Source organism: Spermophilus citellus (assembly GCF_964194105.1).
Source record: "Spermophilus citellus genome assembly, chromosome: 15".
NCBI lineage: Eukaryota > Metazoa > Chordata > Mammalia > Rodentia > Sciuridae > Spermophilus > Spermophilus citellus.
The window spans coordinates 64,518,391-64,535,996 of NC_138195.1; the positions used below are offsets into that span (position 1 = coordinate 64,518,391).

Sequence of the window (17,606 nt, forward strand, 5' to 3'; positions counted from 1 at the left end):
CTCGTTTCTCACAAGTGGGTCTCCACAAGTGGGGGGCAGAAGGCCGGAGGCCTCTCACACCCCGCGAGTGTGAGTCTGTCCGCGTACAGTGCGGCTCCCACAGCGTGTGCGTCCGGGAGCAGCGATAGAGGACATCAACTCCATTCAATCAAGTAGGAGCAAGAAAGGTCCGAGGGTCTCACACTCCGACTGCTGCGGGCTCACAACCTGCCTCCGCAGACTAGGGACACACACCTACATGCACTACTCTATGCACCTTCCATGCCCATTCATGTGGATCCAGTCAATCTCTTTGTGTTCATCATTCCTCTGGATGCCTAACTCAACAATTTCTCAGGCTAATCTTCACTGTAGCATCTCAGTCCCTTATATAATGTCCACATTGCCTCAGATGATTTCTTTGATGAATCACTTGTAGGTTCTAATCAGCCTAGTCAGATTTGTTACATCTATTTGTGGTGACTCACTTAAATTTGACAGCATGCTGCTTATCATTTGAGCATGTGTATGTGTTCCTGTTCTATCTAGCCTCAAAGTACAAATTGTAAGATGGCAGGAATCCTAACTTTTATATATTTTGCATTTGGATTTTTAAAAATATATTTTTTAAAAATGTCAATGGACCTTAATTTTATTTCTTTATATGTGGTGCTGAGAATCAAACCCAGTGCCTCATACATGCTAGGAAAGCACTCTACCACTGAGTCATAACCCCAGGCCCAGCATTAGGATTTTTTAATGCTTAAAAAGTGCAAAAATAATTTATGGTGCTTAGGTATCTTAATATATATTTCAGCTATAACATTTATGGCACACCCGACTATTGCTAGGAGAAATAACCAGCAAATTACAGAACCAGGAAAAATCAGATGACCGCTCAGTAGCTCACAATATAGCTGTTTAATTTTAATAAAAAAATAGTCAGTGAGGCTGGGCATGGTGGCACATGCCTGTCTGTGATTCCAGTTACTTGAGAGCCTGAGGCAAGTGGACTGTAAGTTCAAGGCCAGCCTTAGCAACTTAGAGAGAACCTGTTTCAAAATTAAAAAATGGAAAGGGATGGTGATGTAGCCCATCAATCCCCAGCACCAAACAAACAAAATTGTATGAGTGTACCTTTTTCCCCACATCCTCATCAATATTTATTGTTGCTTGTATTCTTAATAATGACATGCTGGCTGGAAATCTCAGGGTAGTTTTAATTTGCATTTCTCTAATTGCTAGAGATGTTGAACATTTTTTCATATATTTGTTAATTGATTGTATTTCTTCTTCTGTGAAGTCTCCGTTCAGTTCCTTAGCCTATTTATTGATTGGGTTATTTGTTCTTTTGGTGTGAAGTTTTTTTAGCTTTTTATATATATCCTGGAGATTAATGCTGTGTCTGAGGTGCAGGTGGCACCGCATTCTGTAGGCTCTCTCTTCGTGTTCTTGATTGTTTTCTTTGCTGAGAAGAAGCTTTTAGTTTGATTCTATCCCATTCATTGATTCTTGATTTTACTTCTTGCACTTTAGGAGTCTTGTTAAGGAAGTCAGTTCCTAAGCCAACATGATGTATATTTGGGCCTACTTTTTCTTCTATTAGGCACAGGGTCTCTGTTCTAATGCCTAACTCCTTGATCCACTTTGAGTTGAGCTGTGCAGTGTGAGAGAAAGGAGTTTAATTTCATTTTGCTTCATATGGATTTTCAGTTTTACCAGCACCATTTGCTGAGAGGCTATTTTTTCTCCAATGAGTGTTATTTGCATCTTTGGCTAGTATGACATAACTGTATTTATGTGGGTTTATCTCTGTGTCTTCTATATGTACCATTAGTCTATGTGTCTGGTTTAGTGTTAATACCATGCTGTTTTTGTTACTATAGCTCTGTAATATAATTTAAAGTCTGGTATTGTGATGCCTCCTGCTTTACTTTTCTTGCTAAGGATTGCTTTGGCTACTTTGAGACTCTTAGTTTTCTAAATTAATTTCATGATGTTTATTCTTTCTTTCTTTTCAAATCAGTCTATTTTTTAAAGTTTGTTTTTTTTTTTTTAGTTGTCAATGACCTTTCTTTTATTTATTTATATGTGGTGCAGAGAATTGAACCCAGTGCCTCACACATGCTGGGCAAGTTCTCTACCACTGAACCACAACCCCTATTTTTTCTATTTGTATGAAGAATGTGGTTGGAATTTAATAGGAAATGTATTAAATCTGTATAGCACTTTTGGTAGTATGACAATTCAAATTCTAAAGGTTATAAAACTAAACTTCTCTGACCTCCAGAGAGGGTCATTTTAGTTAACTGGTACTGTAATGATTAACTAAATTTATCTTCATTTTGCAAGTCACTGATTAGACTGAATCACGAAATGTTGAATCATGGCACACAATCAATAAATGTTGATCAGCACAAACGAGGTGTTTTGTGTGGAGTGAAAAGTCCAAGCTTCAGGAGACTTGGGTTCCAGCCTCCACTCTACCCTACCTGCCATCTGTATGTTCTTGACCAAGGGATTGCATCTCCAAGGCCCAACTTCCTCAGTCTTACAATGGGAATAATTTTACTTTAGGCAAAGGAAATTAAGAGACTCTAAAGAGATATTATGGGTGTGAAAATTCTCTGTGAATTCCCAGAGTACCTGTAAACATGACTGATAAAACATTGTGTATTTGGGGTCTTAACAAAACTTAATTTTTTCTACTTCAATTTGAAATAACTACATTAATTTCACATAATTTTTACAGTAGAAATAATGCATGAAAATAGCTTGCATCCATCAACAGATGAATGGATAAAGAAATTGTATATGTACACAATGCAATATTACTTAGCCTTACAAAAGAAGATACTGCCTCTTGGGCAACAGGAATGAATCTTGGAGGACTTATGCTAAGTGAAATAAGCAAAGAAACATACTGTATGGGGCTGGGTGGTTGAACACTTACCTAGCACGCGTAAGGCAGTGGGTTCGATCTCAGCACCACATTAAAAAAAAAAAATAAAGGCATGCTGTCCATCTACAACTAAAAAAGAAATATACTGTATGAGCTCACTTTTATGTCATATTAAAAAACCAATTTAAATAAATAGAAGCTGAGAGTAGAATGGTTGTTGTCAGGGGTGGGGGGTTGGAGGAGGAAACAGGGAGAAGTAGGTCAAATTGTACAATTTGCAATTACATAGGATGAGTAAGTACAGAGATCAAGACACAACATAAGGACTAGAGCTAATAATTCTGTGTTGTATACAGGAAAGTTGCTATAATGATGGATTTTAGGTAATTTTACTCCAAAAGAAAAGATAAGTATGAAAATTGATGGATTACTAGTAATGATTTCACTAGGTATATCAAAACATCATGTACAATTTAAGTATACACATTATTTTGTTTTATTTTTGATACCAAGGGTTAAACCCAGGGGCACTTAACCACTGAGCCACATCCCCAGCTCCTTTTTTATTTTATTTTAAAAATTTGAGACAAGGTCTTGCTAAGTTGCTGAAGTTGGCTTTAGAATTTGGAATCCTCCTGTTTCAGTATCCCCAGCCGCAAGGATTACAGGGGTATGCCACCCACCCGGCAAGTATATACATTAAAAGTAAAATTTAAAATAGAAACAACTGGGGGCTGGGGCTGTAGCTCAGTGGTAAAGCACTTGCCTCGCATGCGTGAGGCTCTGGGTTCCATCCTCATCTACAACTAAAAAAAAAAAAAAAAAAAAAAAGAAAAAAGAAAAAAGAAACAACTGCAATAATCAGTTTAGAAAAAAAAAACTGCAATAATCAATGTCTTTGCAAAATACGTCTTTGCAAAGCATCGCCATTAGTGATCTAGTGATGCTTATCATTCCAGTGATATTTGGAGCCTCATGACCACTAAAGGTCACCTCGGATTCAGGTGTGCGCATTGTGACCCTTCTGTACGGTGGTCCCATCCCTCACCAAAGCACCTGCCTGATGTTCTGTCTATCATCACCCTTGCTTGCCGCGCATTACTTTATTCCTTCATTCTCGACAATGTCAGGACAGAAAAGAACGGAAGCAGGACCTGTGGTAGGAGGCGACTGGGGCATAGTTTCTTAAGCCCTCTCCACTCGGAGAAACCTACTTTCTCCAGGAGAGAGCAGAGAAAGACTGGAATAGACTCTTCTGCCACTGAGCGTCTTCCTCGAGAGAAACACTGATTTGAAAACTATCCACAGGTGAAATGACTTCACGAGGGCTAAGGAAAGCAGGTGAGGGACCACAGGACCTGAGTATGGCATAAAGACAAGAAAAGTCACATTGAAAAGGGCAGAAAGAACAGTTACGCATTACTCCTGTCACCCTTCCGTAGCCCGGGGCAGCGCGGCACAGAGACGACCTGACCCCTTGGGAGAAAGGGAGGACGGGAGCCCTGGACTTTGCTTTGTACCCTTAGTTAGCTGTGCAAAATTTCACTTCTGCAATAATGAAAAGGGAGAAACTCTAATTTTGACTTCTATTTTTACTTGGTCTCTAAGGAACATTTGGCCTTGCCATTTTGTGAACAACCAGTGTGTTGGACATTCACAATAAAATAATAATAATAATAATAATAATTATTATTATTATTTTTCCCAGAAACTGTTCTCTAGGCAGCTGTGGCAAGGCCAGGGCATCAGAAGAGCTCATTCCAAACCCAGTTCCACCACCTTTGAGCTGTGTGACACTGAAGTGTCTCCTTCTGGTTCTCTCAGAGTCTTTTTTCCTCATTTGAAAAAAAAAATAATCTCTGTCTTCAAGTTCTTTACAGGGAGGGATGTGGGCGGTGGGGAGGAAAAAAATAGGAAAGAAAGGAAAGGTGTGTATATTTACTTAGCTACTTGCTGAGTGCTGGTTATTCAAGATGTGTGTTATGTTAGAGGCTTCATGTTAGACATGTTAGCACAGTTCCCTAAAATATTTCACAAGACTTTCTTTTTCAAGGAAAATATCTGAGTGTTTGAGAGGCATTACTGGAGAAACATTATTTTTTTGTATAAGGTCTAAAAACATGGCTAAAACAATGTCATAAACTCCCAAATGGCCATCAGTCTAAGAATCCAGAATGAACAATTTTTTTGATCAGATACTTTACTTCATTTGTTCTCAATTCTGACAGCTCACTGGAGCTGCTTGGGGTGTTAAAAAAAATAAACAAAACCAAAAAACAATACCAAGGCCTCACCCCAGACTAGTTACACCGGAATCTTCAGGGTGGGGCTGTGGAAAGGAGAGTAAGAATAAGAACACACTATTTTCATGTTTTTCAGTTGGCCAGAGTCCATTCAGAAGGAGATCAATTGCATGAAGGTGATTGGTCACTGCATCAAACAGTGCAGTGATTCACATATTGAATTAGCAGGGAGTGTTGTAAAAGCTTTGCATTGCAAGCTTGCTGTTGTCTGTGGTAAGAAGAGGAGGTTGCAATGGATCTAGTCGTGGCCCTGGTCCTTGGTCTTTCCTGTCTGCTTCTCCTCTCAGTATGGAGACAGAGCTCTGGGAGGGAGAAGCTCCCACCTGGTCCCACTCCTCTCCCAATTATTGGAAATATTCTGCAGATGGATGTTAAGGACATTAGCAAATCTTTAACCAAAGTAAGTATGCTTTATGATCCTTTGGTGGCTTGGAAAGGTTGAATAATTATTTCCTACTTTTAATAAAATTGATTGTTGGAGGCAGATTATTTTATTGTAAAGTGAATAATCCCTGTGAGTTATTATTTTTGGTGTGTCACTGTCAGAAATAGTGGAATGATATGTGTTTTCCTAGGAGGGTACTATTTAAGTTCTAAGGTGGACTCAAAATGATAAAGTTCTGTTACCTTTCATGGTTTCACATCTTTTTCTGTGATTTTTCTTTTGTCTGAAGGTAAATGGTATTGGCTGTTTTGAGATTAAAGATTTTATTCGAGAAGTCATCTGCTGTACATGTTGTGTATTTTGTTTAGATTAGTGATAATAGGTAAACTTCTCCAGAGAAGCAAATTATGTGTAATGTCAAGGAAATACTGTGGGTCTACAATAAGTAAATGTGAATGAAATAAATAATTAGTGAGGGATAATTGAGTAGTATTAGGATATTTTGGTCCTGTGACCTGTGAATGTACAACATGGAAAGAATTGTCCTTCCATGGGATGCTGCACGTCCTGACATTTCTGTGCTGTGTTCTCTCTCTTTCTGAGTTAATAATATTGGTGGATTTCAAACTGGTCTGTAAATTATTATTATTTTTTTTTGAATATTACTGCTTCTTTTTTTTTAATTTTTTATTGGTTGTTCACAACATTACAAAGCTCTTGACATATCATATTTCATATATTAGATTGAAGTGGGTTATGAACCCCCAATTTTACCCCCAATGCAGATTGCAGAATCACGTCGGTTACATATCCACAATTTTACATAATGCCCTATTAGTAATTGTTGTATTCTGCTACCTTTCCTATCCCCTACTATCCCCCTTCCCCTCCCCTCCCAACTTCTCTCTCTACCCCATCTACTGTAGTTCATTTCTCTCCTTGTTTATTTTCCCATTCCCCTCACAACCTCTTATATGTAATTTTGTATAGCAATGAGGGTCTCCCTCCATTTCCATGCAATTTCCCTTTTCTCTCCCTTCCCCTCCCACCTCATGTCTCTGTTTAAAGTTATTCTTTTCTTCCTGCTCTTCCTCCCTACTCTGTTCATAGTTGCTCTCATTATATCAAAGAAGACATTTGGTATTTGTTTTTTAGGGATTGGCTAGCTTCACTAAGCATAATCTGCTCTAGTGCCATCCATTTCCCTGCAAATTGCATGATTTTGTCATTTTTTAGTGCTGCATAGTACTCCATTGTGTATAGATGCCACATTTTTTTATCCATTCATCTATTGAAGGGCATCTGGGTTGGTTCCACAGTCTAGCTATTGTGAATTGTGCTGCTATGAACATCGATGTGGCAGTATCCCTGTAGCATGCTTTTTTAAGGTCTTCAGGGAATAGTCTGAGAAGGGCAATAGCTGGGTCAAATGGTGGTTCCATTCCCAGCTTTCCCAGGAATCTCCAAACTGCTTTCCAAATTGGCCGCACCAATTTGCAGTCCACCAGCAATGTACAAGTGTACCCTTTTCTCCACATCCTCGCCAGCACTTGTTGTTGTTTGACTTCATAGTGGCTGCCAATCTTACTGGGGTGAGATGGTATCTTAGTGTGGTTTTGATTTGCATTTCTCTGACTGCTAGAGATGGAGAGCATTTTTTCATGTACTTGTTGATTGATTGTATATCCTCTGAGAAGTGTCTGTTCAGGTCCTTGGCCCATTTGTTGATTGGGTTATTTGTTATCTTATTGTCTAATTTTTTGAGTTCTTTGTATACTCTGGATATTAGGGCTCTATCTGAGGTGTGAGGAGTAAAAATTTGTTCCCAGGATGTAGGCTCCCTATTTACCTCTCTTATTGTTTCTTTTGCTGAGAAAAAACTTTTAAGTTTAATTAAGTCCCATTTGTTGATTCTAGTTGTTAACTCTTGTGCTATGGGTGTCCTATTAAGGAATTTGGAGCCCGACCCCACAATCTGTAGATCGGAGCCAACTTTTTCTTCTATCAGACGCAGAGTTTCTGATTTGATATCAAGCTCCTTGATCCATTTTGAGTTAACTTTTGTGCATGGCGAGAGAAAGGGATTCAGTTTCATTTTGTTGCATATGGATTTCCAGTTTTCCCAATACCATTTGTTGAAGATGCTATCCTTCCTCCATTGCATGCTTATAGCCCCTTTATCAAATATAAGATAGTTGTAGCTTTGTGGATTAGTCTCTGTGTCCTCTATTTTATACCATTGGTCCACCCGTCTGTTTTGGTACCAGTACCATGCTGTTTTTGTCACTATTGCTCTGTAATATAGTTTGAAATCTGGTATTGCTGTACCACCTGATTCACACTTTCTGCTTAGAATTGCTTTTGCTATTCTGGGTCTTTTATTTTTCCATATGAATTTCATGATTGCTTTATCTATTTCTACAAGAAATGCCATTGGGATTTTGATTGGCATTGCATTAAATCTATAGAGAACTTTTGGTAATATCGCCATTTTGATGATGTTAGTTCTGCCTATCCATGAACAGGGTATACTTTTCCATCTTCTAAGATCTTCTTCTACTTCTCTCTTTAGGGTTCTGTAGTTTTCATTGTATAAATCTTTCACCTCTTTTGTTAGGTTGATTCCCAAGTATTTTTTTTTTTTTTGAGGATATTGTGGATGGAGTGTTTCTCCTCATTTCCATTTCAGAAGTTTTGTCGCTGATATACAGAAATGCCTTTGATTTATGCGTGTTGATTTTATATCCTGCCACTTTGCTGAATTCATTTATTAGTTCTAGTAGTTTTCTTGTAGACCCTTTTGGGTCTTCTAGGTATAGAATCATGTCATCTGCAAATAGTGATAATTTAAGTTCTTCTTTTCCAATTTTTATGCCTTTAATTTCTTTCGTCTGTCTAATTACTCTGGCCAGTGTTTCGAGAACTATATTGAATAGAAGTGGAGATAAAGGGCATCCCTGTCTTGTTCCGGATTTTAGAGGGAATGCCTTCAACTTTTGTCCATTCAGAATGATGCTAGCCTGAGGCTTAGCATAGATAGCTTTTACAATGTTAAGGGAAGTTCCTGTTATCCCTAGTTTTTCTAATGTTTTGAACATAAAGGGATGCTGTACTTTGTCGAATGCTTTCTCTGCATCTATCGAGATGATCATATGGTTCTTATCTTTAAGTCTATTGATGTGGTGAATAACATTTATTGATTTCCGTATGTTGAACCATCCTTGCATCCCAGGGATGAATCCTACTTGATCATGGTGCACTATTTTTTTTGATGTGTTTTTGTATTCGATTCGCCAGAATTTTATTGAGGATTTTTGCATCTAGGTTCATTAGAGATATTGGTCTGTAGTTTTCTTTCTTTGAGGTGTCTTTGTCTGGTTTCGGAATCAGGGTGATGTTGGCCTCATAGAATGAATTTGGAAGAGCTCCCTCTTTTTCTATTTCCTGAAATAACTTGAAAAGTATTGGTTTTAATTCTTCTTTGAAGGTTTTGTAAAACTCCGCTGTATACCCATCCGGTCCTGGACTTTTCTTGGTTGGTAGTCTTTTGATGGCTTCTTCAATTTCATCCATTGATATTGGTCTGTTCAAATTGTGTGTATCCTCCTGACTCAGTCTGGGCAAATCATATGACTTAAGAAATTTATCGATGTCTTCCCTATCCTCTATTTTATTGGAATATAGGTTTTCAAAATAATTTCTAATTGTCTTCTGTATTTCTGTAGCATCTGTTGTGATATTGCCTTTTTCATCCCGTATATTAGTAATTTGAGTTCTCTCTCTTCTTCTCTTCGTTAGCATGGCTGAAGGTCTGTCGATCTTATTTATTTTTTCGAAGAACCAACTTTTAGTTTTGTTAATTTTTTCAATAGTTTCTTTTGTTTCAATTTCATTGATTTCTTCTCTGATTTTAATTATTTCTTGCCTTCTGCTACATTTGCTGTTGTTTTGCTCTTCCTTTTCTAGGGCTTTGAGTTGGAGTGTGAGCTCATTTATTTGTTGGTTTTTTCTTTTTTTGAGGAATGACCACCAGGCGATGAATTTTCCTCTTAAAACTGCTTTCATTGTGTCCCATAGATTCCGATATGTTGTGTCTGTATTTTCGTTTATCTCTAAGAATTTTTTGATTTCCTCCTTTATGTCTTCTGTAACCCATTGATCATTCAGTAATATATTGTTCATTTTCCATGTGATGTAGGATTTTTCCTTCCTTCTTTTATCATTGATTTCCAGTTTCATTCCATTATGATCAGATAAAATGCATGGTATTATCTCCACCCCTTTATATTTACTGAGGGTTGCCCTATGGCATAATATATGGTCTCTTTTTGAGAAGGATCCATGTGCTGCTGAGAAAAAAGTATAGCCATTTGATGATGGTTGATATATTCTATATAAGTCAGTTAAGTCTAGGTTATTGATTGTGTTATTGAGATCTGTAGTTTCTTTATTCAACTTTTGTTTGGAGGATCTGTCCAATGGTGAGAGAGGTGTGTTGAAGTCTCCCATAATTATTTTGTTGTGGTCTATTTGATTCTTGAATTTGAGAAGAATTTGTTTTATGAATGTCGCAGCACCATTATTTGGTGCGTAAATATTGATAATTGTTATGTCTTGTTGGTGAATGGTTCCTTTTAACAGTATATAATGACCTTCTTTATCCCTTTTGATTAACTTAGTCTTGAAGTCGATTTTATTTGATATGAGGATGGCCACCCCTGCTTGCTTGCGAGGACCGTGTGCGTGGTATATTTTTTCCCATCCTTTCACCTTTAGCCTGTGTATGTCTTTTCCAATCAGATGTGTCTCCTGGAGGCAGCATATTGTTGGATTTGTTTTTTTAATCCATGATACCAGCCTATGTCGCTTTATTGGAGAGTTTAAGCCATTAACATTCAGAGTTACTATTGATATATGGTTTGAACTTCCATCCATGATTGATTGTTTATCCTTTTTTTTAAAAAAAAAAATTTTAGTTTGTTTCACCATGATTGTCTTTCCCCTCGCCCTCTGTCTTTACTGAGGCACTTCCCACTGATGGTTTTGGTTATTGTTTTTCATTTCTTCTTCTTGTAGTGTTTTGCTCAAAATGCTTTGCAATGCTGGTTTTCTGGCTGCAAATTCTTTTAACTTTTGTTTATCATGAAAGATTTTTATTTCGTTGTCATACCTGAAGCTTAATTTTGCTGGACACAGGATTCTTGGTTGGCATCCATTGTCTTTCAGTGTTTGAAATACATTGTTCCATGACCTTCTTGCTTTCAGTGTCTGTGATCAAAAATCCGTTGTTAACCGTATTGGTTTACCCCTGAATGTAATCTGTCTCCTTTCTCTTGTAGCTTTTAATATTTTCTCATTGTTCTGTATATTGGATATCTTCATAACAATGTGTCTTGGCGTTGGTCTACTGTGATTTTGTGTGCTTGGTGTCCTGTATGCATCTTCAATTTGTATATCTGTTTCCTTTTTTATTTCTGGAAAGTTTTCTGTAATTATTTCATCCAGCAGGTTACTCATTCCCTTGGTTTGAATCTCTGTAACTTCTTCTATCCCGATGACACGTAAGTTTGGTTTCTTCATGTTATCCCATAACTCTTGGATGTTTGTCTCGTGGTTTTTTACCAGCCTTTCTGAGTTGGCTAGACTCTTTTCAAGATGGTATATTTTGTCTTCATTATCTGACGTTCTGGTTTCTACTTGCTCCACTCTGTTAGTGATACTCTCAATTGAGTTTTTAATTTGGTTTATCGTTTCCTTCATTTCTAGAATTATTGTTTGATTATTTTTTATAATCTCTATCTCCTGATAGAGATGCTTAACTTCTTCTTTTATCTGTTTATGAAATTCATTCTCAATGTGTTCTTTCGCTTCTTGAATTTGCTTTCTTGTATCCTCCTTTAGGTTCCATTCCATCTGTCTAAGGTGTTCCTTGAGTTCTTTATATGACCATTTTTCTGATGACTCTAGGTCCTCCTGAATATTTAGGCTGTCCTGCATTGTTTGTAGTCCTTTTCTTCCTTGTTTTTTGAAGCTGCTCATGTTACTTCTTGTTCTGTTTGACTGCTGGGTTACTGTTTACTCCTATAAATTAATTTGATGTTTGGGAGGAAAGGTATTTGAAGGGAAGGGGTGAAGTCACTAAAGAGTATGAGAGTAGGCAGGTAGAATTCAAGGAAAGGGGGGATAAGAGAAATGAAAAGACTAAAGAAGAAAAAAATAGGAACTAAAAAAGAAAAAAAAATTAAAAAAATAATAATAATTAAAAAAATAATAATAATTAAAAAAATAATAATAATAATTAAAAGAAATTTAAATTAAAATTAGTAGAAAAAAATTAAAAAAAAATATTTTGTAAAAAAAAATTAATTAAACAACAGGAAAGAAAAAATGCAACTGAAAGAAAAACCCAAATCAAAAAAAAAAAAAAGAGAGAGAGAAAAGAAAAAGGAAAAAAAAAAAAACCTAATAAATGCCGTCTTAGAGTTTGATTAACTTCTCTTCCAGTAGGTGGCACTTTGTCCACCAGGCCGTTTCTCCTGTCAATACGCGGGAACCAATCACTGTGCAGCAGCTCCTCCCAGACTGGGCGAGTCTCCAATCCTGAGTGTCTAGGGCCTCCTCTTGTGTCTAGTCACTTCCCACTTTTTCTCTAGCCAGGCCCCTCTCACCACAATACTGGCTACAAGCCAGGTCTGCTGCTCCCGGGAGCCCTGTTTTCATGAACGACTGGGCACACTCTTCCAGTTTGCCATTCCCTCAGACCCTAAGTTTGTAGAGCTTGGGGCTGAGAATCCTCAGCGGATTTTACTTGCCCTCCGGTATCCACTTCCCCGTAGCTGGTGCAAGAGACCTCAGCAGTCAGCCCTGGTGGGAGCGGTAGATCCGCGCCGCGGGACCCGCACCACCTCTGATTCCCTCGGGCTGGCTGTAGCACTCCTGGGAGAGCTGGGAGGGGCCCTTAAGGTTTTCCCGATGTGTGGAGAGGGAAGGCTGTGGGGTCACACACCTGTAGCTGTTGGTTTCAACGAAGTTATCTCCTCCACAGCAGTCTGATGAGGTTGTTTCCCTTTGCTGGGCTACCAATGCAACGGGTGAGTCCTTCTCTCTCAAGCCCCGTTTCAAACCTGTGGCCACTACTTATGAAGACTCGGTAGGCATTTACCTTCGTATGATGAGAAGGGCTGACCAGTTGTTTCAGCCGGATGGATTAATGCCGAGTCATCGCTGTTTGTCTGCGGGAAGCAGGTGACCGGGAGTTTGAATTCAGCGGATCAGGGCTCAGTGCGTGTTCTCGGTTCACTTGGATTTTAAATTGTCTCTCATCTTATCAGCTGTTTCATTTAATTCGGCAGCTCATTCGCGTGGTGAAGAGTCTGCTCTATGGTGCTCTGTGGGAGGCGGCGGCAGCAGCAGCGGCGGCAGCGGCCTTCGGGACCCCGGAGAGGGGGTGCGGGTTGGGGGAGGGGAGGCGGCGCCTCGGGGCCCGGGTACCGAACACGCGGGAGAGCGGGCGGGGTGGGGGAAAGAAATTGAAATCTAGATTTAGAGACTGAGCTTGGGAGGAGAGACAGCTGGGGAGAAGCAAGGCGGAGAGGCGGAGAGGAGAAGGAGATGGGGCCGATAGAGCCGTGCACCTGGGGCTGCAGCCTTACTGCTCCCGCTGAAGTCGTGATGGATTCCCTCCACCTTGGCTCATGACTTGATGTTTTCAATCACAGACCTGGGCTCCGTCCCAGGCAGCGGCTCCGCGGGGCTCCGGCGGTGTGGGCCTGGCGGCGGCTGTGAAACCACACTCAGCCGCCCAGGGACCTCGGGGCCGCTTGAGCGGCGGGGGCCACTCGGCGCGGGCGCCGCGGACTCCTCGGCGCGGGTGCCGCGGACGACTCGGCGCCGCGTCCCGGCAGGTCCAGGTCCCACACCGGCGACACGCCCTCCTCCTCGCGCGGCTTTGGCGCGGCCCGGTCCGAGGCGCCGGTGGCAGCGGTCGGGGTGCGGGGCCGTTCCGCTCCCTCCGGCTCCGGCTCCGGCGGGCCTGTGGCGGCAGTGGTGGGAGCGCGGAGGCCTGGTCTGTAAATTAGAATCATCTGAGGAGATGTTTAAAAGTGGAGATTTCTGGTATTTACCACAGGGCTGATGAGTCAGATCCTCAGGGGAAGAGCTTAGCAGGTGATGCTGAAGCTGTGTCCTATAGCAGCTGGGTATTTGTCCAAATGTGGACATTGAGGACTGTGAAATTGCCTTAGGTAGAAGAGATCAACTAAGCAAGGGTTCAAGTTTGGGTTGTCTATTTATTAGCTATGGGAAACTGAAATGAATTTGAATTTTTGAACCTCAGTATCTTTAACTATATGACAGAATAAATAAAGCTATCTCAAAATGTTGATTCATTTTTGACAGTCTACCTAGTAATTTTCCTGGCAGTTCCCTGGCAAATGGGAGTCATTGTTTATGTAGAAGCTATAACAATCACCATCTTAATTATATATGAAATCCAGAAATATTTGAAGTTGCGTTTGACAAAAATGTCAACAGTACGATAATATTGGTCTGAATCATGAACAATATGTAGACCAAATACTGATTTCTTTTGTTGCTCTTTGCATCTACTTTCCATCTTCCAGTTCTCAAAAGTGTATGGCCCTGTGTTCACTCTGTATTTGGGCCTGAAGCCTTCTGTGGTGTTGTATGGATATGATGCAGTGAAGGAAGCCCTGGTTGATCTAGGAGAGGAGTTTGCTGGAAGAGGCAGTTTACCACTGTCTGACAAACTTAATAAAGACCTTGGTAAGTGTGCCTGTGCATGAGTGTGCATGCATGTGTTGGACAGTAGTCCTGGTATGAGGCTTGAATTGATCCCCAGGCAGATTTTGGCCACCCATGTATCTGCTACATGTCAGTTTTCTCTTCCTTGCCTGGGATTTCCCTTCTAGTTTTTGCTTCCCATTCTGGTAGGAATCCTCTTCAGCAATGGAAAGAGATGGAAGGAGCTTCGTCGCTTCTCCCTCATGACCCTGCGGAATTTTGGGATGGGAAAGAGGAGCATTGAGGACCGAGTTCAAGAGGAAGCCCGTTGCCTTGTGGAGGAGTTGAGGAAAACCAATGGTGGGTGGTGATTCTTTGTTCTGTTATCATTGACCATATCAGACTCCTCTCTTCTCTAACAACATCCCTGGAAATACTTTAGGGGCAGCCAAATCTTTCATTAAGAGTAGTGGTTGTTAGTCTTCATGTGCAGGAGGGATGGTGTGATGCAGAGAGCCAAGGGAGCTTCTGTGTATCTGTGCTTGTTGTGTTTGTACACACGGTGCATAAACTGTGGCCATTTTGTTTATTTATTTATTTATTTATTTATTTTTGGGTGGTGCTGGGTATTGAACCCAGAGCCTGGTGCCTGCGAAGCAAGCACTCTACCAACTGAGCTATATTTCCAGCCCCTAAAGTGTGGTCATTTAATGCTGTTTTGTGTCAAACTTCGTTTTGAATCATGTCACCAAGAATGTTTGAGTCTTATTTTTCAAATTGTGAAAGAATAATGTTTTTTCCTATAGTGTAATTGTGGGTTAAGTATTTTAAAACATTTCACTGGTAAACACTTGTCAAGTAGCCCTGATTGTAGTAATCTGCTACTTTTGTGGAGCATGAAATAACGCACATGTACTTTCGGTTAATTGGTCTGCATGGGTACAATCAGCTTCACGGACTGACATGTCTGGAAGGTTCTTTCGAGGCCTGTGCCTACAGTCTTCACCAGTAATTGTGCTGATCTGTGGTTTTGACTCCCTTGGCATCTTTAATGCTTCTTTGTTTATTGTGATTTCCTTGTGAACAATAACTATTTAAAAACTATCAGTTTGAGTTATTTACTGTTTCTCACAACTTGCTGCATTATTTTATATATTTTAAGAAAATTTATACTCTAGTATAATCCTTCAAATTACAAAAATACTGGGTTATAAAATGGATTTTTGAACTGAATTTCAACTCTCATTAGTAACTTTTTATCCTGACTTCCTAGTTGTAAGGTGATTCTGTTTTTGCTTTCCTTGTGTTATTTTCTATTTTTATTTGTGTAGTAATCACTTTTTTTGTTTTCTGATGGTTTGACATTTTAGAGTACCTCTGCCAGGGATACTTAATTCCCAGAGATAGCAAACAGCTTTCCTACCCCAAGATTTTGGTGTACAAAACAATCTATCCATAACCCATACTTCCAACCACCTGCTGTATCAAATTATTTTACACCAAGCCAATATTCTTCAGAGCTGTAAATCACCCCAGGGACAGTTATGGGACAGTTAGTGATTATCTCCATTGCCCAGAGCACATTGAGAGTATTCAAACTATCAAATTACTCAGCGCACCTACTCTGCCTCACTCATTCCTTCCCATGCAAACCCCAATAAAGGTCCCCTGTTTTCCCTTTCTCCTTCTGCCTCATGTCCAACTGTGATGCTTCTTCTTGTGCTGCCTGCTCCATTGTGGTGTGGCAGCCCCCTTCCCTTGGTAACAGTACCAAGCCATCTTTTCAAGGGCAGCCTCATCTGTTGACCTCACCATATCTGAATAAAAACAAAATCCTGGGTGAACTTTATAACAATTGGATTTGGGGGTAGAAGTTTTATGGTAATTATTTGCTCCTCATTGTCCATTTTACTTATCTATGAAATGCTTGTCATAATAAATCTGATTTTCAGCTTGATTCTAAATTACTTTGATACTTAATTATCTCTTCTCAAGGAGGTGAAAGGTAAGATTGAAAAATCAGATTTTCACTGTGAGTCATACTCCCCGCACTACCAGAAATCTCAAATTGACAATTGTAAATTATCCCCTGTCTTCCAAGCTAAAATAAAATTTTAGTACCATTTTGTTTCAGCTGACAAGGAACCTAGCATAAGAGGAGTTATCTATTAAAGATGCTTCTATTGTTGAATTCCCTATTCTTCTTCACATTTAAAAAAATTGACATATAATAATTGTACATATTTTGTACATATTTTTGGGATGCCATGTTGTAACTTGACACATGTATGTAGTTTTTAATGATCAAATTAAGGTAATTAGCTTTTCCATCCTCAAAAACATTTATCAGTTTTTTAAAAATTTTTTTTATTTGTTGATGGACCTTTATTGTATTTATTTGTATGTGGTGATGAGAATAGAACCCAGTGCCTCGAGCATGCTAGACAAGCACACTACAACTGAGCCACACCTCCCCATCAGTTTTTTTGTTGGGGCAATTTGAATTCCTTTCTTCTAGTGCTTTGTAATATATATACACTTAACATAATATTCTCCAATTTCATCTGCAAATGACAGAATTTTATTTTTTGTGTGTCTGAATAAAATTCTCTCACGGAGGAGTCCATATGGTGGTGGTGTTTTTGATATAGTTTACATATATATATATCTATATAATGATATAATTTATATATATAGTTGATATAGTTTATATATATATATAAACTATAGTTATCCTGCTGTGCTGTAGAACACTGAATTTATTCCTTCTATTTAACTATATTTTGGTATCCATTATCCAACCTCTCTCTGTTCTCCCTCCTCCCTACCCTTCCTATTCTCTAGTAACCACTAATCTACTTTTGTCTTCTCTGAGATCACCTTTTTTAGCGTCCATGCATGAGTGAGAACATGCAGTGTTTGTCTTGGTTCCTGGCTTATGTCACTTAACATAATGTTCTCCAATTTCATCTGCAAATGACAGAATTTTATTTTTTGTGTGTCTGAATAAAATTCTCTCATGCATATATGTCACAATTGCTTTATACATTCATTCCCTGTGGATATCTCTGTTGAGTTCATCTTTTGACTGGTGTGGATAGTCTGTACAACCCTTTGAATTCACTCTTGATTACATCTATAAACTTGTGGGCTTTTAAAATTTAATGTTTATTGATGATTTGATCACAACAATCTCATTTAAATGTCCAAAAAAAGGAAAGATTTTCTCTACTTTTTCTGAGAGAGAGAGAGAGAGAGAAAGAGAGAGAGAGAGAGAGAGAAAATTTTTTAGTAT

At 39.2% G+C, this 17,606-nt stretch overlaps 1 protein-coding gene across 1 annotated transcript in view; it reads left to right on the forward strand.

Moving 5' to 3' along the window:
• Positions 1 to 5,072: 5,072 nt before the first annotated feature.
• Positions 5,073 to 17,606, forward strand: part of LOC308634135 (cytochrome P450 2C18-like) — a 53,960-nt gene continuing 41,426 nt past the window's right edge. Inside the window, exons 1-3 of the mRNA XM_081267730.1 lie at positions 5,073 to 5,584; positions 14,191 to 14,353; positions 14,522 to 14,671. Coding sequence (XP_081123856.1) covers positions 5,417 to 5,584; positions 14,191 to 14,353; positions 14,522 to 14,671 — 481 coding nt within the window. The 5' untranslated portion in view covers positions 5,073 to 5,416. The remainder of the gene's footprint in view (positions 5,585 to 14,190; positions 14,354 to 14,521; positions 14,672 to 17,606) is intronic.